The sequence below is a fragment of the Chanodichthys erythropterus genome, chromosome 6, assembly GCF_024489055.1.
Source record: "Chanodichthys erythropterus isolate Z2021 chromosome 6, ASM2448905v1, whole genome shotgun sequence".
Lineage (NCBI taxonomy): Eukaryota > Metazoa > Chordata > Actinopteri > Cypriniformes > Xenocyprididae > Chanodichthys > Chanodichthys erythropterus.
This window is the reverse complement of record NC_090226.1, coordinates 10,948,344-10,972,458: the sequence shown is the minus strand read 5'-3', so window position 1 is coordinate 10,972,458 and position 24,115 is coordinate 10,948,344. Positions and strand designations below refer to the sequence as shown.

The window sequence follows — 24,115 nt, the reverse complement described above, 5'->3', positions numbered from 1 at the left end:
ACAAGTTATAAAGTAAAATATCAAGCTTCCGCCAGACCGCCTACTATAGTCAACTTACGAAATAAGTGTTAACTTGCGTTGCGTCAGTTACACTTTTTTCAAAATGTGTAAGTATTTTGAACTGCAAGAGGCATTACACTTTCTTCCTAACTTGCATATGGAAGGGAATCTGGAAGCTAGATATTTTACGATTGTGTTTAACAGAAAGAAGAAAGTCATATACACCTAGGATGGCTTGACGGTGAGTAAAGCTTGGGGTCATTTTAATTTTAAAGTGAACTAATCCTTTAACGCTAAAAACTAAAATAAGTTCTCCGGGAGTTTGATTGACAAGCGATCTAACCAATCAGAACGCCGCATCCGCCATTTTGTCCGACAAAGCAGCCAGTAATTAGAAGATTAACCTCGGTGGAGTTCAACTTGAAAAATTGTGTATATTGACGTCTTTCCTCGTTTGAAACAACATTCATTCTCATGTTCATTCATGTTTATTCTCTGTCTTGTCTGTCGACGTGTGGTCAGTATCCTCTTTGCTCTGCGATGTATTTTTAACTGTGTGACGTGACAGCGCCACGGCTTGTCAGACAAAGCAACAGTAACTAAGGGGGGGGCGGGGCTTTGCGAAGGGTCAATTAACATCAAGTTAACATCAAAATATTATAATGTAGAGTATGAAAAAAGTTTACTCATTTTGAGATTTGCTTAAGATTACATTTAAAAGTGTTAATAAATTATTACTGTTTATAAGCATTAAATTATAGAAAAAAAAAAGGAAATAGGGTAAATGTATGGGCTTTTTCAGATCTTTCGAACTAATGGACAAAATAAGCTCACGCAGTTTACATATGAACGTGAAAGGAAAAACTTATGAAGAGCAGAAGCTTTTGTTTCTGCTCTGACAGCCGCAAGACCACGGCCAACACGGTGAGTGAGTGTTAGAAATCATGAATGGTGAGAGAACATTGATGTTTTTTTTTTCTTTGAACCAAACTTAGGTCTTCAGCTGAAAAAGGCCGCTTCCCATAATGTTTACGCATTAGGTCAGAAGGCGGAGAGTAGGTGATCTTTTGTGACTGTTCGAACGCATGAGCCTCTACACTATGGAAGCAATCTGGTCAAATTATTTATTGACTACCTCTGGGAGTGGTCGAAAGTGGACAAGCTCAAAATGTTTTAGACCCCATTTACACCTATATTTAGCGTTTCCCACTTGTGATCGGATTGACGAAAAAGCTTCTTAATACCAGGTTTAAACAGGGCCTATATGACGATATAGGTAATCTAAATTAAATTAGCATTTTTAAATGAAATATCCAATGTCAAACAAAACACAAAGTAAAACTAAAAAGTAAAAACTCTAGCTTATCATTCAAATATAATTACATATTCAGTTACTTTATATTCTAGAAAGCTTTCTTATTTTATTCCACATAATCTTTATGTTTCTGACAAACAACTATTTTGCAGAAACTGATCTACTTGACAAGAATTCAGGGATAATAAAATTATTGCTGAAGTCTGCTTTATCCGTTCTCAACAAAAACATCAACTACTAGTACTGTATGCGAGTGAAGATATATTAACTGTCTATTCTGTGGTGCGAGGACCCTCATGATGTGACCTCGGGGTCGCAGCTGATGTTTATACCTCTCAGTTCTCCTCATGCTTTCTCTCTCAGAGACACAAAAGCCAAATGATCTATGTGGACTCAGAGAGGTGACAGGGCATAGTGTAGCAACAGCACAAATTATTAAAACTCACCTCTTCACTATTTCAGAGGCTTCGATCTGACAAGACACCAAATATGGTTCTCTGAAGACCTCAAACTTGAAAGGACTCTAAGACAGACCACAAAAACTTTAGTTTAATTTAAATTAGTTTGGAAAGCCTTCCAGAAGTTGATGGTTGTTTATTCTCCACTAAGATTATCACTCCTTTTTTGTGTTCTCCCTCAGACAGATTTAATAATTCATCCATTTTTCAAAAGCATCTCTCTTTCTTTTCAATGAGACTCCTGCTAAGCGGTTTGGCAAAACAACTGCCAAAATGATCCTTTCACCATCAACAAACTAATGGCAGGAGGTCAGACAACATGTCTAAAATTACACTTTTAAGGATGTTATCATGCTTTTGGGGTGCTTTTCAAACCATTGATTTTATAATGAAAAGTAAGTACAAAACAACAGGTAGGATTCAACCATGATGCCCAGACACTGACTTTCAAGGGAATGGGGAACATTGAAGCACATGGATGTAGAATAATGAGTTTTGCTTAGAGGCTAGATGAAGACAAGACTCAAACTCCACAGTAACCTTGCGCACATTACGTTGCTTGGAGACGGATATGATGAATACAATGTCCTCAAAAGCAATATCCTAACCTTTTGGCACCGACATGCTTCCACGGTCTCAGGACAAGGCCTGGGTCTCTTGGTCTGGGCCCAAACATATGAGGATCACTGTGCACACACACACAAACTCTCACAAATGCTCTATGGCTATCCATCAACCCTCCCCACCTGCACCACATCTGCTCCCGCACCAAATGCAGTCTCCAAACTCCTTCATGTTTGTGCTGCAGCAAGGTGTCATTAATTCCTCCATTTATAAAAGCTGCACGGCTATATATACTCACTGCTTGATTAAAGTTGGGTGCAGTAATTGAAGTGAATACCCGTTTATGGGATGAAGGAGTAACTGCTCCCCAAGCACCCCATGGCTCATTGCTGTCTTTGCCTCCAGCTCTCTCGTTTTCTCTTTTTTGAACGTGTATATAAATATAGGGCCCTCCTGTCTTGTGAAGGATGTCCTCTCAATTACCTCTTTTCACTTTGCAAAGGTTAAAACAAAGTATTCGCACGCTTACGTGATGTGAACACGAAGTCGACATATAGATATGTTTCAGGCAAGCAGGTGCTGTAAATATTTCACAGTTTTTACTAAACTAAACTGAAAAGCAGTATATGCAATTTCCTTTCTAAAGATCTGTTTGCTAACAGGAGGGGTAGTGTAGCCAAGTCCCACTGGTTCAAAATCTTTATTGGTAACCAAAAGGTTTGAATTAGTGAGGGATGATCCTTGAGAACTGATTACATTTGTGCCCTAGGGGGGAATTCACTAAGAATGAGTTGCGCACAAATTGATAGTGTTGTTTGTTTTTATGCTCTGTCCGTGATGTTTTAATGCCCGCTTCACTAAAATAATTATGCAAATCAGGTCACTGTGCAAATACACCCAGAAAATTAGTGTGAACACAATTTGCACTCTCCATTTTGCAGACCAGAGTGCTAGATTACAAAAAAAACCCACCACAATTTAACATACTATGCTAAGTCTGTATAGCATTGTTCCTGAGTCGGCTCCTAAAATACAAGTGTGCTCATTCGATGAATTACTGCTCCGTGATTAAGAGAAAATATTAACAAACATTTTTCTTAAATAAAATAACTTTATTGTCTTCTTTCCATAGGGATTAACAGTGTAAAGTTAGCATTAGCAATTAGCATTAGCAACAGGCTAATTGCTAATGCTAACTTTACAGCCAGAAATGGTCAAAGGGTTTAAAAGAAAAAATGGATAGCTCATATTGTTAGTATAGTTCAGTAAAAACTAAAAATCTGTCATTATTTACTCTCACTCATTTTAAGTAAAATACAGACAGAATGTGCAAAGAAATGGTGCTTGACATTCATTATATGGACCAAAAAAATGGACATTTTTCAAAATATTATCTTTTTTGCTCTGCACAAAAATGTCATACAGGTTTGAAACGACATGAGAGTGAGTAAATTATGATCAAATTTGCATTATAATATTACATTATAACTGTTCAGTGTTCATGTTAGCTGTGGTCTATAACATGTACACTGTGGACTGTATGTAGCCAGTAACCCATGAATTTTGTAATATGTAACCTAAAACGCACTTTAGTAACCCTTTTAGTTGTCTACATTGTCTTCTCCTCTATTACTCTTGGTTCATTAAATTAACTTCATGTCAGTTAAAAGGTGGTAGTGGACAAAATAAATTAATTTGGCTTAACTCAGATTAGCTTTTTCAACTTTAAGTCTTTACAGCCAGAGGGACTGCTTTTCCTGAATATAGCATTTAATTGAACTAATTACTTGCTCAGCTGACTTCACAGGTTTGTCTTCGGTCATCTCCTCTGGTATTACATTCTACTTTAAGTGCTGCAGTTTAGCATAACGTTTAGCCTAAAGAAAGGAACTGTATTAACCAATTTCAAATAAATAAGTGGCAAGAAGTACACACGAGTAAATGCTGACATTGGTGGCCTGTCAGCATGAGATGTGTCGGCAAATGCAGTAGGAGATATGTGGACCAGACTTATTATGAAATGAGCGAGAACAAACATCATCATTATAATGAGATGAGAACATCTCTGTTTGTTGATGATAAGGCAATCGATGGCCCACAGCCACGAATGACAGGACAAACAGCAGTGAGAATCAGCAGTGAGAGAACAGAGCACATTTTCAACACTGACTAAAAGGGAATATGCTAATTTTCCTTGTTCATCATAGAAAGGTCACAGAAACGGTTATATAAAAAGATAGCATCAAAATAAGCTGCTATGTACAGCTGCATACATGTGTTGTGTCACTTTCCTGTGACCTTTGCCAATGAGTTCCTACATTTACACAGGGGTAGATCACTAAAAAATATAAAATCAATGTCTTATCCACTAAAAAACACTTTAACCAGGCATAAAATTGACCAAAATAGTGCTGAGAGAATTTAAATTAAATCATTGTTATTCTTTTCAATGCAAAAATGCCTCTTTTTCTATGTACAGTGGGTACGGAAAGTATTCAGACCCCCTTAAATTTTTCACTCTTTGTTATATTTCAGCCATTTGCTAAAATCATTTAAGTTCATTTTTTTACTTATTAATGTACACACAGCACCCCATATTGACAGAAAAAACAGAATTGTTGACATTTTTGCGGATTTATTAAAAAAGAAAAACTGAAATATCACATGGTCCTAAGTATTCAGTCCCTTTGCTGTGGCACTCATATATTTAATTCAGGTGCTGTCCATTTCTTCTGATCATCCTTGAGATGGTTCTACACCTTCATTTGAGTCCAGCCGTGTTTGATTATACTGATTGGATTTGATTAGGAAAGCCACACACCTGTCTATACAAGACCATACAGCTCACAGTGCATGTCAGAGCAAATGAGAATCATGAGGTCAAAGGAACTGCCTAAAGTGCTCAGAGACAGAATTGTGGCAAGGCACAGATCTGGCCAAGGTTACAAAAAAAATTCTGTTAACTTAGGGTTCCTAAGAGCACAGTGGCCTCCATAATCCTTAAATGGAAGACGTTTGGGATGACCAGAACCCTTCCTAGAGCTGGCCGTCTGGCCAAACTGAGCTATCGGGGGAGAAGGGCCTTGGTGAGAGAGGTAAAGAAGAACCCAAAGATCACTGTGGCTGAGCTCCAGAGATGCAGTCGGGAGATGGGAGAAAGTTGTAGAAAGTCAGCTTCTAACGGTCGCTGCAGTGATGCGCTGAACTTACCAATCGGCGATTGGCTCTTATTTAGAAGGCAGGACTTATTCCACCATATTGCGTGTTGCACTTTCTCCCATTCAAAACAATACGAGTGATGCATCTTGTGTTATTCTATAGTCTTTGGCTTAGCTCATCTCCTGAGTGAGCTAATTATGTTTATCTCCTTGCCACAGCAATTAACAGCAGCATTTAAGTAAGAAATTATTAAAAAAAAATGTTACTAAAATTTGTTTATCTTTTGTTATCTTTTGTTGTTTGGTTCATATTAACAGCATATACAGCAGTAGGTACTGTATATAACGCTGCTCTCACAGTAATACACAGATCTAATACATGCAATTTCTTTCCCTGCTGTTTCCGCTCACAGACATAACCGACTGTGTTTATGTGAACTTTTTGTGTTTTTAACATAACCTTGTGTGTATTTGACAGTGCAATAAGTGCAATAAGACGTGAAACAGAAATCCGTTATACTGTAAGTAATACTCACAGGACATGCCGTCTGACAGCCAGCTTTCTGGCATTTTGAACTGAAACTTCACAGATATATTCTGAGGACACCTGAAACTTATATTACATCTTGTAACAATGGGCATAATTTAAGGCTAAAGTATACTTTGTTTTTCATTCGTACCCTAGGGGTATGCATACATAACCCCTCCAGTTCTACTCGAACCACTCCAAGCAGGTGTTTCTGGCATGGAAAGCAGCCGCGCTAACAAGGACGCTAAAGACCGTAGCCTCTAGCATCAGTCTCTGCACGCCTCTGGAGATCAGGGGAGTGAGGTTTACCCACACAGCTCTTACCTTTACACTCACCCCCCAAAACCTCACTCCCATCTGGGTCATGGCAACAATTTAACCTATCCAGTTCAACTCACACCACTCCGAGCGGGATTTCAACCAGTGTTTCTGACATGGTTTCTGCCATTACACCTACAGTGCATGTGATGCAAATTTCATCATCAGCACAGTGCTCACTTTCACACACTTACAGTCTCATATATCACATTCAATTTTGGCCTTTAATTTGACTTACTCACATAAACTATTTCTAAAGTTGAAGTTCATGGTAGAGGCACCCTAGACTTTTGAATTAGCATGAAGGCGAATCACCCCTAATAATTTGAAGTCTAGGCTTAAGAAGCAAATGATTGAATTTCTAGGCAAAAATTCATTAAAATGGACATTCCTATTTATGGCGTTTTTTAGCAAATTAAAATACCGGCTGTGCAAGGCTTCCTATTAATGAACTTTTTTCACTCATTTTTATTCTTTCTCTCGTCGTGTTTTTTCTTCTCTCCTCTACCCGGTGAACTTGCCACACTAATAGGTTATGAATAATTCTGTTTCAGCTTAGATGGCAATTAGCCACAATGCTAGAGGCTATCCTTCTTCCCCTGTAGAGGTGTAGGGATTTACGAGTGTCAACTAGATGAGGCGCACACACTTTCCTTCGATTCGTAAGCAATTACAAGCTAGATTCTTCAAAACATCTCATATTGATAAAGAGCAGCCCATTAACATCAAGGCAACCATCGACAAGGCTTCTGACTGGCAGTGCAATTCATTCATACTGGTATGTGTTCTCCGGCTGAAGGGGCTGGAAATGGTGTTCCTTATTCAGAAGCATGTTTATTCACTTCAGCCCTTCTGGGTCTTTTCACCGACTCCAGTCTGTCTTATCAGAGAGCTCAGCAGCTTTTCAGGATAGAACTATCAGCCTGAGGACCACACACTTTCTTATTTGTTCATTTTAACAATGGGCCGAAAAATGATGAGGTTCCTTATTAACGCCAAGCTGCATCTCAGACCGGTGGACGAACCTTGACATACTCAGATAGGCCAGCTGTCATTAGGCTAGTGACTGGCTAATGGCTATAGGGAGCGTGTAGAGTGTACATAAATGTCTGGGGTGCTCGTTTTAGACGGACGCAGAGGTGCTGTTAAAGCAAGAGATGAAGGGAACACCTTCGAATGTCAATCAGAAACAATCCCTCTGTCACGGCTGATTTGGAGACAGAGAGAACTGCTAATGATCTAGTCATTAATGATGACTTCAAAAATCAAAATAAAAAAAAAATGAAAATGGTAACACGTTAGAAGACGATCTTGAAATATCAATATACAAGACATGGTTATTATATACTAAAACTAAATTATAGTTAACTAAAACTAAAAATAAACATTAAAGGATTAGTACACTTTAAAATGAAAATTACCCAAATATTTATTCACCCTCAAGCCCTCCTAGGTGTATATGACTTTCTATATGGAAGAGGGTATGGCGGAAGCTAGATATTTTACTTTATAACTTATTTTTCTTACACGAATGCATCGCTTCACACCAGAAGTCCTTTATTAACCTCCTGGAGCCGTGTGGAGTATGTTTATGATGGATGGATGCACTTTCTTGAGCTTCAAACTCGTTATTTTCATTTTAAAGTGAACTAATCCTTAAACTTGAAGTACGAAAAGAACAAAAACTAAATAAACTAATCAATAAAAAATAATAAAAACTAAATAGACATTTTTAAAAAAATTATATAAAAGAGAAAACACTCAAACTGATGCAAAAATAACAAACTAACAAGCAGAAAATATCAAAATAATTCAAAACATTAACAAAAACTATAATAGTATATCAAAACTAAAATAACATTAACACAAGCGTTTTTCATTTTGAACTATTTCACTGTAAATTTATGATCTGCAAAGCATTAAATAATGTTCTAATAAAGTTTGTTTCCCTTATTTATGAACATTAGTGAAGCTCTTATAAAGTGTTAGAAAAAATAAATTAGAGATAGGAACATGCGGAAAACGATTAAAAGCAAATCAGCTCTCTTTGTAATCTTTGCATTTTCATCGCCTCAGAGTTTCCCAAATGGTGCTTTGGAGCACAGCATGAATATAAGCAGTGAGTGGGGAAGTTCAAAGTGAAGTGCTATGAATTACACACAAACACACAGACACACACACACACACTACTCTACCTCCCATTCAAATGTCCTTATCACATGGAGACAGTCAGCCGTAATGATCAGCCCATTCTGGCCCAAATTCTCAAGCTCTAACAGAGAAAATACGGCAGACTTCCAAATAACAAACACAGGACAAAGCACTTCAAAGCCACAGGCGACGAGCTAAAAGACAACACAAAAGATTGTAGGTCAGCTTCTGGGTGCAACACTTCTGCCAACTACATAATGCCAAAAGTTGATCTGAGCAAATTATGGTCCACTTAATCCTGAATGTACGGTCCTTGTTCATCTCAATTGAAAATGGCTTCAAATCAGCACACACACTGTTCCACACACCTGATGGAGAGAAAATACAGAACGGTACATTTCGACTGTGCATTTATACTCACACATGACCGTGAGCAAAACGTTCCCTGATGCCAGGACGACCTTCTCCCGTGTTGCTCGGTCATAGATTCCTACATGGCATTCATAAGGTCCGTTGTCTGAGATGCGGACCTCTGGGAGCCTGTGGGAAAAAAGATCAAAGTGTACTGTAAGACATTTTCAGTGACTCAAAGACTGAATATGATTATTTTGTGTGTGTGTGTGTGTGTGTCAAGCTCCCATGATAAATCTGCTCTGGAAAAAAAGGTGCAGACAATTTTCACTCAGAAAAATTGCTAGTAAATTCCATAAATAATTACAAAGAATCACAATGAAAAAGTGAAATTTTAAAGTACAATGACAAAAGTAGCATTTTCTTGTAACTAATCTGTTTTACAGTGTACAAATATTGAAGATGTGTGTGTTCACTACTCACTGCCCCTAATGTGTGTGCACTAACTAGATGGGTTAAACGCAAATAATGGACAAATTCTGAGTATGGGCTACCATACTTGGCCTTCACGTCACTTTCACTTTCATCACGTTGTTAGGTGGTTGCTAGGCAGTTATTTAGTTTCTGCCCTCAAGACTCTGATATTATGGGCTTGAGTTATGGTTTTGGATCTACCCTCACTGTAAAAAAAATCCCAGTAAAATTTACGGTAAAAAAACGGCAGCTGTGGTTGCCAGAACTTTACCGTAAAAAATACAGTAGCAACGTAAAAAAATCTGTTAAATTTACGATAAAATAACGTATTTCATTAACTGATATAATGTTAATTTACCAACCTAATGAAGTAATAATATCTGTTTTGCACCTTTATAATACACTGACAGTCACCAAAGTCACATGATGAATCAAAGTTCAAATTTTCCACAAGCTGAGAAGAACACCACTAACATATAGAAGGTGCACACACAGTGTCATTCACACACACACTAAACACCATCATGGTAACATGCATGCAATTTTAAAAATGCAATAAACATCAATTTAACAACATTAGATGTAACATAAAACCCTAATGTACATAACTGATTAGAAAAAAATGAGAAAAACTAAGAAGAAACAGAGTTATTTCAACGAAAATATATCAAATGTGAAGTGTCACGCAGGGAATTGTGGGAATGTTCACTGTAAATTTTACAATGAATTGTTATTTTTCACTTCCAAAAACTGTGAATTTAATGGTATTTTACCGTAAAATTACATTAAATGTACCGTTAGATCTATTACAGTTATTCACCGTATATAGTACGGAAACTTTCTGTAAACCAACTGACAGTTTTTCACCGCAGCATTTTTACAGTCTTTTACTGTTAAAATCACGGTCATTTTTTACAGTGCTCAATGTACTAAAACTACAGTCTTTTTTTTCATCTGCAAGGTGAAAATAATTTTTTTGGGGGAAATCCAATTCTTTAGAAAAGCAATATCACATCTCTACACGACTCCAAAGGAAATGATAAAGTATACAAAAGAAGTGTTTTATTATAATACAGAGTCAAAGGCTTCTTTCTTTATCCTGAACACGGACTACAATGCAAATCAAAGTGAGATTTTCAGCTCCAGGTATAGCAGATCAAAACTGAGGACAATTGTCCTTCCTGGCCTCCCGTAGGAGACAAGAGACTGCAGTGAAGCTGAAGAATCTGGGTGTGCTGTCATACTAATGTGCCAGACGAAGGACAAGAGAGACCACTGCCTAAGAAAACAGTTGTCTGTTTGCTGCTCAACACATTCCTATAATGCCTCACTCCATCCATCCATTTCTGTTGTCCCTGGAGCCCCACAGAGAGGGGTAAGACTGCTGACGTTGGCTGATAGAGATACACAGATGCTCGACCCTGTGGTCCATTTTTGTAGCTTTTACCTATTTCATTCTGTTCCTCTCTTTTTCTTTGCATCATTCTCTCTCAGGGCCCCAAATAAAACAAATAGCAGACTAACTGTACTGGCTGGGGAAAAATGGCTATTGCTGCAAACCATAAAAATAGATTAGAAAATGTGGGCCAAGTTTCATCTTGAAAATTATAATGATGGGCAATTTTGAGCTCTAGACTACAAAAAAATTATTTTCTGAAGACTTTTTTTGTCTTGTTTTCCAGGACAAAAATCCAGAAAATCATTTAGGAAAGTAAATTGTTTTTTAGAATTATTTGTATTATCTTATCTAATTTCATGTATTATCTTGTTTACGGATGTACACTACCATTCAAAAGTTTGGGGACAGTACGATTTTTAATGTTTGTGAAAGACGTCGCTTTTGCTCACCAAGTCTGCATTTATTTGATCAAAAATACACTAAAAACAGTGATATTGTGAAATATTATTACAATTTATATTATATTTATAATATATTTTATATTATATTTACAATATATATTTTCCAATGTAATTTATTCCTCAAAGACAAAGCTAAATTACTCCAGTCTTCAGTGTCACATGATCCTTCAGAAATCATTCTAATAAGCTGATTTGCTGCTCAAGAAAAAAAAAAAAAAAAAAAAATTATTATTATCAATGTTGAAAATATTTGTGGAAATACATTTTTGGTGAATTTAATGTGCCACCCCCAATCTTTTGAACAAAATAGACTTTTCACAATTAAGAAAAGACGGCTTTTATATTGCCCTGTTTCTAGGTTACAAAACATGTCCATCTTTGTTTGCATCTTCTTTCAGCTCATGTTCCACATTCTGGATATCACAATTTTCTAAAACTCTCTCAAAAAAACCAAAAAAAAAAACAACTCTCTTCGCTTCAGTCAAGCAATCCCTTTAACAATCTCAACATCGTCTGCATGTGCCCGGCGCCGGTCGACAAAGTCCTGCTGCTCAGCCCCTTTAAAACAAGCCGAAAACAGCTAGATTGACTGAAACCAAGCTCATTTATATTGAATGAGGGCAGCGGGTGAGTTCTTAGCACAAGCGAATAAGCATTCCTTTCATGTACGCCTCCACCCCTCCCCACCGTGGCTTTCTTTCCCCCTGCACCTCAGATAGCTCACTTAGGCTTGATGAGTAGAAACACAGGCAGAGTTAATTGCTGTGCGTTCACCATCATGGTGAGGGCAACAATACAGTGGCTGTAAATAAAACCACTCTGCTATTTCTCCTCACAGATGTCTATCATTTTAACCACATCTATTGGCAATTTTTTGAGTTTTTATTGTTGTTTTTGTTAGTTTTTTCACCCCTTACTTCCAGGGCTGCTTGACATGCACAGACCGTGATGATTGGATGAGAGGTTTGGCTCCGGCTTTGTACATTGGCATTGGTCTCACGTTCCACCCTGCAAGTGTCCTCTCTCTGGATGAGCTTTACTGCCCGGGTCTCTGAATCCCAGCCAGCACATTTCTCAATTCCTGTCTCTCTCACCCTCTTAGCTCTCCACCACTCCTTCTCTCTCCTTTTCGACACTCTCTGTCTCTTATTCGCTCATTCTCTCCCCTCTGTTGCATACTTCCTCTTTGGATTGCTGAAATGACGGTGATGTTGCACAATAGTCTGGCTCGCTCTGGTATTCAGTTCTTCAAAATAACCTCAATGGGACTGAAACTCCATCTCCTTCACAGTCTTTCTCACTTTCACCCCCTCTGTATTCTCTCTCTCTCTCACTGTGCTCTAAAATTGTAGATGGATTGTTAATCAGAGAGTAATAAAAAGCCGATTAGCACTAAATCACACCGAAGCAAGGAGGGATTTGCCTAGCCAGGTCCTGCCACTCTGCAGTGTGTGTAAGTGTGTGTGTGTGCGCTGAAAGGGACAGAGCGCTCGCTGCCAGGAATATAACATTCTGTAATTACAGAAATGTGCCATGAATTTCTCAGCTGAGGCCTGTTCTTATTGGTCGTTGTGGGCGTATGATGTTAGAATATGTCCAAGGCTGAATTTATGGTGTTGGAATATTCGCAGTAGCTCATGATTTCATGAGTCATCAAACACAGAGGTCAGCTGAGGTCATCTTTTACTTGTATATTCACTCATAGAGCTTTGAACATCAGCTTAACCCCCCCATGTAATAGTAACTGATTTATTGGTGTAAATCAATTACATTCAATGTTATTTATGCATGAAAGGATTTGTGAATGATTTACACAAAAAGTTTTTTTTTTTTTTTTTTCTCAAGAAATCCATTGTTTGTTGCATGAATGAGATTCATTGTGAGTACAGTCAGTAGTGGTCAACCAATATGGGATTTTCAATGGCAGATGTCGATGTCTAAAGAGCCACATGCATGGTTGCTGAAATGAAATCTCTGAAAATGTTTAAAAATGAATTAACTTAATAAATAAAATTAACTGAATTATAATGACACTCGGGGGCCTCTGCAATTCAATATGAAACAACAACAATAACAAAAACAACTACACAAACATTAATTAAAATGCCACTTGGGGGCCTCTGCAAACTTTCAAAGGGTCAGCAAGATGAACAGAACAAAAACAAAACACAAAACAAACAAACAAAAAATAAATAAATAAAATGCCACTCGGGGGGAACTCTGCAAATTTTCAAAGGTTCAGCAAGATTAACAAAACAAAACAAAACAAAACAAAACAAAACAAAACAAAACAAAACAAAACAAAACAAAACAAAACAAAACAAAACAAAACAAAACAAAACAAAACAAAACAAAACAAAACAAAAAATGTAAATGTAAATGCCACTCGGGGGCCTCTGCAAACTTTAAAGTGTGATGCAAGATAAATAAAACTAAAAATAAAATAAATGTAAAAAATAATTAAATAATAAATAATAACAACTACAGTACTAAAAATCAAGATGTTGTGTACTTACTGATGAGACTGATGCTAACCAAATGACCAAATTTTAGCTAAAAAATTGGCCTGACTGGTACATCATCAGTCTTTACTATAGATAAAAAAAGAAAATAAGATTAATCATAAAATAGAATAAATAAAAATAAAATTGTGGACTAGACAAACTAGAGACACCGGGTCTCATTCATGAAACATTCGTAAATATACAAGTAAATATGTGAGTGATTTGCGCGTAAAGAGACCTTCCAGAAAACTCTTCTCCTGATTCACAAATACTTCGTAAACGTCAGAAGTGATAGTGAAATTTGTGTGTGTTAATGAATTCCAATCAGTCGTAAATGGGACGAGCGTGCACGCTCATTCTCAATTACCATAAATCCCGCCCATTAAATCCGACTGACAACTATATATGGGCATCATGTTATGACACCAAACAAAGGATTTTGGCCATTTTATAGGAAACAATTTCCATAACAATTAAGGGGTCATTAGTTTGCCCAGCCCTATTGAAATCAATTAATTATTTGATTAAAGTGCTCCGTTTGCAGACGCTATTACTGGCTCTCACAATAAAAGTAAAAAGAAAAAACTTATGTAATTACTATATAATATTTTATCATAATGCTGTCTAATGTCTAATGTTAAAATGCAGCCTTATTAATGAGCAAAACATTCGGATGTTAAACGCACTATTTACGCGTGGCTGGGAGCAGGTGTAGATTTCTTTCGTACCAACTAACATTTGGAAAATACGAACATTTTTATGAATCTGAAAATTTACGCCAGAACCACTTTACACACGATTTACACAAAAATTCGTTCTGCTCGTGTTTCATGAATGAGACCCACTAAATTTTAACATTTTTTACATTGCATATTCACACACCCAAATCCCATTACAGTGTCCTCACTTCAAAACTAAAAAGAGAAATCACATGCCTCAATGACACAAAACATATTTCATCTGTCTCTTTTAACACAGTTGTCGCGTTTCAGTAAAGAGTCATGAAAAAAAATCTGATAGATGTGGATGATAATCAGGGGCTTTTATTGAAGAACAGGCTTCTCCTGAAGGACCCTGGAGGGCCCGGTGGGCGTAAGTGCTTTTGTTTCAGAGTATAAAGTCGAATCTTTTGCCAAGAGCAGTTGGGTCTCATAGGAACAGGTGGAGAATTGAGGTGTCCATGATAATGAGAGAAGAGGGCCAGGTTGGAGTGCAAGGGGAGGGTCCTGTGGGCCTGTTTGAGATTTGATGGACAGCTCAAACTCTCCATCTTAATCCATTGGCAGCTTAGTGACAAGAAGAAGCTAGTGAAGAACAAGAAGAAAGACCTAACATTATGACTTATATTAAATATTAAAAAGAAACAGAATTAATTTTTCAAATGCCTTCAACAACGTAGCCTCCTTTAGGGGGATTGTGAGGGGAAAGTTTAGAAAAGACATAGAAATTTCAATTCTGGCCTGTAATAATTTGACACCTTGTGTTGTGTTGAGTTTTCCAGGGAATTCAAACTGTCATTTAAGGGACTGGCAAATGATTAGAAATAAGCAGTTCTAAACAATATTTTTTATTCTCCATTATTTCAAGAGATACGTATACTTCTGAGCAGCATGCAGTCAGGCATCACTGCTTTCTCAGTTTAATGTAAAAACAATTCAACTTCTATGGCCCAGCTAGAGACAGACATGTCTATCTCTCTGCTTTCATTTTCAGAAAGATCCTTACTTGTGCATTTATTTACAGGCGAAAGGCTGAGAACTGAATTAGAGTGGCAAGGCCTGCTGGTGTGGCGTTTTGCCACTCCGGAATGAAAATGAGAGATAATACCTGTGAAATATCCTGTTTGGGTGCTCTGGATCTCCCACAGAATGCTGTGTCTGAGGCTGCAGGAAAAGGATTTATGAAGTGTGTACACTTGTGTGTCATTCAAGTGTCTGTGCTGCAAAAAATTGTCACTCTAGCCATCAATCACACATCCGCCCGTCCATCCATTCATCTGTCCACCCATCCGTCCATCCGTCCAACCATCCATCCATCCATCCATCCATCCATCCATCCATCCATCCATCCATCCATCCATCCATCCATCCATCCATCCATCCATCCATCCATCCATCCATCCATCCATCAGTCCGTCCATACATCCATCCATACAGCCTTGGTGACCACCAAAAACAACCTAGCAACCGCTTAGCAACACATTAGCAACCATCAATTGCACTATATCCTTTCATTACTCTGTCACAGTATATGCCTGTGATACCCTCAAACTTTTAAAAGTATTGTTCACTTGCAAACAGGGATGGGCAGTATTTCAGATATTGTACAAGTATGTAAAACTATACAAAATACTACTGAACATACTAAAGCACTGGGTGAGTGAATTTTCTCAATTAGGAATAAGATAAGGTGGAGGATGTCATGGTTGATACTACTTGTTGATTAAAGTTGAAATGAAAAATCATTCAGATTTGCCTTCAGTTAACATGAAGGAATAAAAGAGAACTGGCTAGGGGGAAAATTGCGCTAGCCAGTCGGTCTTGATAGTTAATAGGTTTTTGGTTTTATTGGCTGCTAGCCAAATGGGTTTTAAGCATTATGCTTGCTAGGACTGGGTGATATGACGAGATATATCATGGTGATGATATCAAGTGTGTGATATCATTTATGTATTGCAGTATACACATATATCTGTGCTTTTAGTATATATAACCCGGAGTTAGGAGTTATTGACACAGAGCGATAAAGAAACATGGTCAAATGAGTAATAAAGAGCAGGACGTGCATGACGTTTTTAAAAGTGAGCTATTCAATTATTAAAAGTGCAATATGCTGCAAATAGAACTCACATTCAGTATTCACAAACTTACAGGCAGCTTTCTGCTGTAAATGATCAAATACACACAAAAATATGTAAAAATCACTGTTCTTGACTGCATAACTTTTGTAACTTTAATATGAATCAATTTATATTTAATTTAAACAGTGAAGACTATGCAGCGTTTTATTTTACATTTGATTACTTCATTATATTACTGTAGTATTTCTTATTTCTGATAGGTAGACCACCCTAAACAAAACAAAAAAAAAAACTTTAATTCATATTTTTGTTCTGTTGTATTTATTTGTTCTATTGTGTGTCATTTGTTTCTTTGTTCTTACTTTATTACTGACTGTTTACTTGTCTTCAATAACTGATTACATTAGTTAGCCTGGTATAAGTTTTTGTGGTATTGATTCTGGTTTTGAGAAAAGTGAAATTTAAAACCTAAAACCTTTTAAAATCTAAAACCTTACTTCCAGAAAAAAAAAGACTGTATCATGATACAATATATTTTGTAACTGTGAAAATTAATTATATCATGATATAAGATTTTGGTCATATCGCATGTGATTTATTTGTGTCCTGTGGTGTGTTCACCAATAGTAATAGACTGCAGTGTAACCTGGTCAGAAATAAGTCCAGAAATGGCACAGATGACACCCAGTCTTTCTGAGAAGTTGGTGGTAGGATTAGGTGACTAAGTCCAGAAAAAGTCCAGATAGATTACAGTCAAATAGTGATACTTCACTGAATGGCCAATTTCAAATGTATTTTGTGTATTTTCAAAATACACAATACTATATTTGAATTTAAATAATAATAATAAAAATGAGAGAATTTAAGAATTAGGTATTTTTTGTATTTTTATTCTAAATATATTTTCATGTATTTATGCCCATCTCTGCTTGTATTGACAAACTTTACATAAGTTTAAGCATAGTTACATAAGTACATTTAAACTATGCTTAAAACAAAATTTCAGAGAATAAATCTTGGGTTAAGTAGATTTTTAACTGTAAAACATAATACTGTTTATGATTTTTGAGACAGGGGGCCCTATTTTAACGATCTAAATGCAAAGTGTAAAGCGCACGGCGCAGGTGCAGTCAGGGCGTGTCCAAATCCACTTTTGCTATTTTAACAACGGAAAAACGGTCCATGCGCCAGGGCGCATTTTTGAAATGGGTTGTCCTTATTCTCTTAATGAGTAATGGGCGTAACTTTCAATAAACCAATCAGAGTGTCATCTCCCATTCCCTTTAAGAGCGAGATGCGCTCGCGCCATGGCACACTGCTATTTACATGGCGGAATTTGTTGGCGGAAAAGCTGAACGCTTTTCAAGCGAAGAAACCGATCTGCTCGTGCGCGAAGTTAAATGTTTAGTTAGAAGTTAAACAAAGTTACATTTTTATATTTATGTAGCTTACACAATAATATTCTTTTACACCGTAATCCTGTTGTTTTTAATATTTGGCATGTTTGTGTGATGTGCATCCCTGTGTGTAATAAGCAAAGTCAGCGCGCACTGTGGACGCGCCCAGAGGCGCAGTTTCTACCAACGCGCTCTAACAAAAAAATATTGCGCCATTGACTTTAGAGTTTAGACCAGGTTTGAGTTGGTCTATGGCGCAGTCTATTTTCAGCTCCTTAAAATAGCAGTGTGCCGGCAATGCGCCTGAACACACCTCTTTTTTAGACCAGCACACCCATGGGCACACTAACTGGCGCAAATGCATTTACTAATTTAAGGACGTGGCGCTGAACGGGAAAACGTGAATGGCGCCGGACGCAAACTAGCAAACACACTTGCTCTGCGCCTTGGGTCGCATTGCGCCGGGTGTATTATAGGGCCCAATGTGTGTTTATACTTAGGTGACTGCACATGAAGCTTGATGGTCTCTGCGGATGCCATCTTCCTTCCCGAGCATTATGTGAGACTGCGAGGTCAAAACAGGTGATCCCTACTGCTGCTTACAGTGTGACAGTCAATTTACTTCCTGCTGGGTAGGAGTGTTTGTTCCTGTGCGTGTGCACACAACATATATTGTCCCACTATCCAGGCAAAGCAAGGAGGCATTGTAGCCTGTTACCTAAAAAACTCTGATAGAGTAGTTACACACGTGCACTGTAGATATCTGCTGTTTAGAAACTGCAGCTAGTCTTGCAGCAGGTTAAACAAGTATTCAAAACCTTCTTTTTTCTCCTCTTCATCTAATAGTTTGTTCCAGCTTTTGGTCTGACAAGAAACTTGTATGTTTTGTTGAGAAGCAGAGTACGTATGACAAAGTATTTCTAGGGCTTGCTGTTGCTTTTCTGCCTGAAGCTGAGCCTCAGGTATCATGGATGATTTGGGAAACACGTCTGTTCCTCAGCGGGCCTGTGAAACACTAAAGCAGATGTTCAAAAAGGGGAGGCTAAAGATGATGCTTCTGAATGGGGAGCAGGAACATTGCAACTGAGGGCCCAAAGCTTGAAAGGCTTGGCTAAGGGCTTAGTGGGTGAAAATACCAGAACGCGCTGAATGCTGAGGCAAAGATTCTTAATCAGCTCATATTTTACTTACAAAGTGTAACTTTTTTAGGTCTTTATGGGACCAATATACACAGGACACAGGAAAAATAGAGGAAGCACAACAGAATTAAACAGAAGGCCATTAGCATATATGCTAATTGATACTCAACACACCTGAGATGGTAATCCTGCCCACACACTTGTCCAATTGGTCTATTATTAAAAAAAGATGTGCTGATCTGGGTGTCAAACATTAATATAATTTTGACATGACAAGACATCATAAAAATGAATGCTTATGATGCAAGACACTGAAAATACAGTGAAACGGATTGACAAAGACGCTCTTCTGACGCACACATAAGAAAATTAAAGATAATTCAGAAGGAACCCAAAGGATTTCTCTTTATATTACTTTTAAAAGCCAATAGAAAATAAATGAGAAGTCACATTGGCACCATTAGTACCAGAGTCCAATGCTCTATGGCTCAGACAACATGTACCAACACTTTAAAGAGGACCTATTTTGCCCCTTTTCACAAGATGTAAAATATAAGTCTCTGGTGTCCCCAGAATGTGTCAATGTAAGGCTGTGAAGTTTCAGCTCAAAATACCCCACAGATCATTTATTATGCCAAATTTGCCTCTATTTGGGTGTGAGCAAAAACGCGTTTTTTGTGTGTGTCCCTTTAATTGCAAAGGAGCCGCTGCTCCCGGCCCCCTTTACAGCTCATGCTTCGGATACTCAACAACAACAAAACTGGAGAATCTCATGCAGCCAAAATGTCAGAAATTGTCAGAAGCGACGTTCAGCCTTACATTGTTCAAACCGGAGTCCCAAGTTACAAATTTTAGAATTCAACCGGACATTTCTGAATGGTTAGTGGATAAATTTATGTAGTCATGTTAATCTTTTGTGCAAATCCAGCATTGAACTGACCCTCGTTTGTGAAGCAGTCCGGCGTAAATAAATATCTGTTTATGATTTATGAGGTTTATAAAAAAAGGAGTGGGTGGATTTTTACCATTGTAGGCTGGTTGTTTACACACACTGTGGATACAAATCTGTGTTCAAACACCTTATAAAAGTGAATTTTGCAAAACAATGATTAATCTGTCAATGACAAAATTTGGCACCTCCAGTGATCAGATCACATGAGTATTCTATTTTGTGAAAATCAATGAACGACCCTTACCGGACAGTCGATTGATACACCAGGTCTTCCCGTCTGCGGTAATCCTCCATGTGGGAGTAATTGGTATTGAACATAGCATCGTACGTAAAAATCTTCTGCTTAATAGTGCCTCCGTCAGTAACCTGTTGAGAAATAAGAATAAAACATTAACAAAAAGATGTGTCTTATAATGAAGTGGATATTCCATAGACCCCGATACATAAATAATGAGATGAGACAGTACAAGAGCTCGATGCCCACAGGCAAAGTTAGTTCTCACACTTTAAAACGATTCCATTGATCCGTTTAGAGTTATTATTGGTATATTATTTAAGAGCTTGTGAAGTGATGAATTTAAATGAGCTCTCGGAAACCTGCCGAGCATGATGAAATCAGCGAGACACTTACATATGTGGCATAAGGAATTTAGTGCACTATAAAGCAGCGATCTAATGATGACTGACGTTTTTGCTGCATTTTGTTGGTCTGCGGCACAGGAAAGGTAATGAAATGTGAAGAGATATTGCAGAGGTGAGGGATATTCTCAGCACCATTGGCTCATTTTGCGTCTTTTTCCCCTCCCAGAAGTTCCTGGCAAATGATGGAGCGCTGCTCTTTTTTTGCGCTAATATCCACAGGGGAGAGAAAGTCGCTTAGCATTTGAATGACTGCGATTTCTCTTCAGAGCACACAGAGAAGAAGGAGAAAGAGGGGTGACAGATTTTAATGGAAGTGTTAATGCCTGCTTTTGAAACGGTGGAATTGTTGGCGGGACAGGTGTCTTTCTTTCGGCGAACACTTGAGATGCTATCTGTGGCCTCTTAATCTGGTCCCCAGGCGCTGTAAATCAGTCCTAGGTGGATTTGTGATTGGTTTTCCTCTGTGTGGAGAACAACAGTGCCATGAGGACAATGTTAAATTGGTCTGATTTGAACAAACAATTCACGCTGCCCTCACAAATGAGTGTAGGACGGCCACAATAACCTCTAGTCCTCTAGAGATTCACAATAAATGCCTGCAGCCACTATAACACACAATGATTCATAATTGCTCAAATTCTCTTTTAGAAAGGAATTATGCGCACAATGAATACACGGGCTAAACAATCCAAGCGTATAGGATAATGTTTACATAATGCATTTCTAAAACTCACAATAACAAAGAGCTATTCCAGAGCAATTTATACATGATTTGATATATTTTTAATACACCTGAAACAAGAGTCCTTTTAAGTGTAAAATTGTGAGGGTTAAGAATATTTTACAGCTCTTCCATCTCTTCCTCGCAATGCAGATACAACGTGCATGTTGATGCATGTTAATGTGCCAGGAAAGTCTTAAAAATGTTCTATTCTTTGTTGAAATGTATTTTAGTTATTAATAATTAATAAATGATTAAAATACTGTCACGATATATACATTTTTTTTTTAAGTACTTAAGTACTACTGGTATAAAATACACACACAAAAAAGAGATATATATCACAAAAAAAGAGTGGACACAAAAAAAGATTGTCCACATTTTATATATTTCAAACATGATGACTATGATGAAACAAACTGTACTAAACAAAAAAACTGAATGCACTTAACTAATCTATGAAAAATATAAGATGACAACTGCCATCTAAACAAGTATGTTTAAGAGTCTCAGAAACAGATCAGCAAAGTGCTGATTTTGTCAACCCAAGGCATTTTTAAGTGACACCACTTAAAAACCATCCAAGGAACGCTTCAGCATTGCACTCTGAGCACGAAGATCATTCTGACCATCTGGCTGTCTTGTAAGCATTCGACAATGCGGTTGCTACAGTTCCCGCTACATTTTGCTACAGGTTTACAGGGAAGTAGTGACACTAAAAGGTCAGTCGCTAAAAGCAAACCTGTGTTTGATAGTTGCGTTTTCCCCTCAGGTTGATCCTGGTTGCTTTTGTAGTTGACTCTAATAATGCTTTAAAAGGTGAGATGCAAGAATGTCTCTGTCTGACGTCTTAGAAAACAAAGTGCTCCCAGTAGCTGAATACAGATTCCTTTGGTGGTTTCAGCTCTTGGCTCAAATGGTTGCGGTATTGTTATGGACAGCTCGAGATGCTTCTACCTGTATTTCTTCAAGTGTAATCCAGCAACCATTCAAAAGACTTATGAAAAACTGTATTCTGACCTTTTTAACGTACAACCATAATGTGAAATCACCTGTATCTTGGTTCATAAATCACAGTGAACTGCTGCTTTAGTGATCAACAGAGGGAAAAAGGAGAATGAGAAAAAGAACATATGAGCATGTTTCTATTTTTTTTTTTTTTTTTATAACTGAAACGGCTTTTTACCCCTAATGGAGACTAAAGAAAAATAAAAATCTATAATTGTGGAGAGACACAGGGTGAAGGGTTTGCTTTGTTTACATGCATTATGAAATGAGAGGGTGCTTGTGTTTATTCAAGCACATATGAAAATATTCGATAAGCAGCGAGCATATGCTAAAAATGGCGAGTACATGATGAGTGGGAGAGGCAGAGTAAAGGTTCTGACATTCTCTCTGATAAACAGAAATGCGAAATGGGCCTTTCAAAAAAATAGACACTGTCACCCACTTTGTCATCATGACAAGAGAAGAGGACAATAATGAGAACATCAAGAGCATAGTAGGAAACACAAGGTGCCACTGTACAATGGAATTGAATAAATGGAAAAATGAAGTAAACAAATGAGCATGATGGGAATTCTCTTCTCATACAGATGTTTGATAGAACATCCCAAGACCCTTTTAGATCACAGTTCCCTGTGGTCTTTCTCTGTTCACTCAATATTTCAAAATTTACAATGCTATGCAAATATAATGCCTAGCATTGTAAATATATACAATTATCCAAAATATATATTTTTGAAATTTCCTCACATTTTTTCCAGAGTTTTATATTATATATAAATTTTCTCTCTCTCTCTCTCTCTCTCTCTCTCTCTCTCTCTCTCTCTCTATATATATATATATAAAGCTATAAGTAACTTTATTTAGCTTTATTTTAGAACATTACATGATTTAAAACATGACAGCAACATTTAGCAAAATATTTCCTTATTTTCCTTATAATTAATTTTTTTGGATAATATCATTATTATTTAAAAAAAAAAAAAAACAAGGCAAAACATGGCCGAACATTCTGATAATGTATGCAGAATATATTTATTTAAACATATTTTAAACATAGATTACCAAAATATTTATATATTTAAATATATAGTATATTATATTAAAAAAAAAAAATCAGGAAAAAAAAAATAATTGAATAAATAAGCTTTTGATGTATGGTTTGTTATGATAGGACAATATTTGGCAGAGATACAACTATTTGAAAATCAAAATATTGAGAAAATCACATTTGAAGTTGTCCAAATGAAGTCCTTAGCAATGCATATCCACTCACAAAAACAATTTTTATATATATTTACAGTAGGAAATTTACTAAATATCTCCATGGAACATGATCTTTACTTTATGATTTTTTGGCATAAAAGAAAAATCGATAATTTTGACCCGTACAATGTATTGTTGGCTATTGCTACATATACTTATAAACATATATACACTTCAGGCCATTTATTTAAAATTCATCAAAAACATATAATTTATTTTCCATATAAGACAAATATGAAATGCACTGTTGAAGAAGGCCATGCATATTGCTGTGCTGATGAAGGAAACGAGACATTCAGCTGGCATGGCACATACATGTGGGCCAAAGGAATTCACCTCTTAATGAAAATGGACCTGAACTCCCATGTGAAAGAATATCCATCATGGATGACTGTCCGCCCTGTTGTCTTGACGACTACCTCTGCTATGTGAATGTAGAAAGAGACAGCGAGACAACAGGAAACCAGATAAATGTGCTTTTATTAAGGAAAAAGGCCACATGGGGGAAACG

The 24,115-nt window shown here is 37.1% G+C and overlaps 1 protein-coding gene across 7 annotated transcripts in view; it reads right to left on the bottom strand.

The window, feature by feature from the left end:
- igsf21a (immunoglobin superfamily, member 21a) overlaps positions 1–24,115 on the bottom strand; it is a 258,609-nt gene that overhangs the window by 68,134 nt on the left and 166,360 nt on the right. For all 7 annotated transcript variants that reach the window (XM_067387240.1, XM_067387239.1, XM_067387237.1 and 4 more), the window contains 2 exons: positions 20,215–20,336; positions 8,915–9,033 (listed from right to left, as the gene is read on the bottom strand). In XM_067387240.1, the coding sequence (XP_067243341.1) occupies positions 8,915–9,033; positions 20,215–20,336 (241 nt within the window). The remainder of the gene's footprint in view (positions 1–8,914; positions 9,034–20,214; positions 20,337–24,115) is intronic.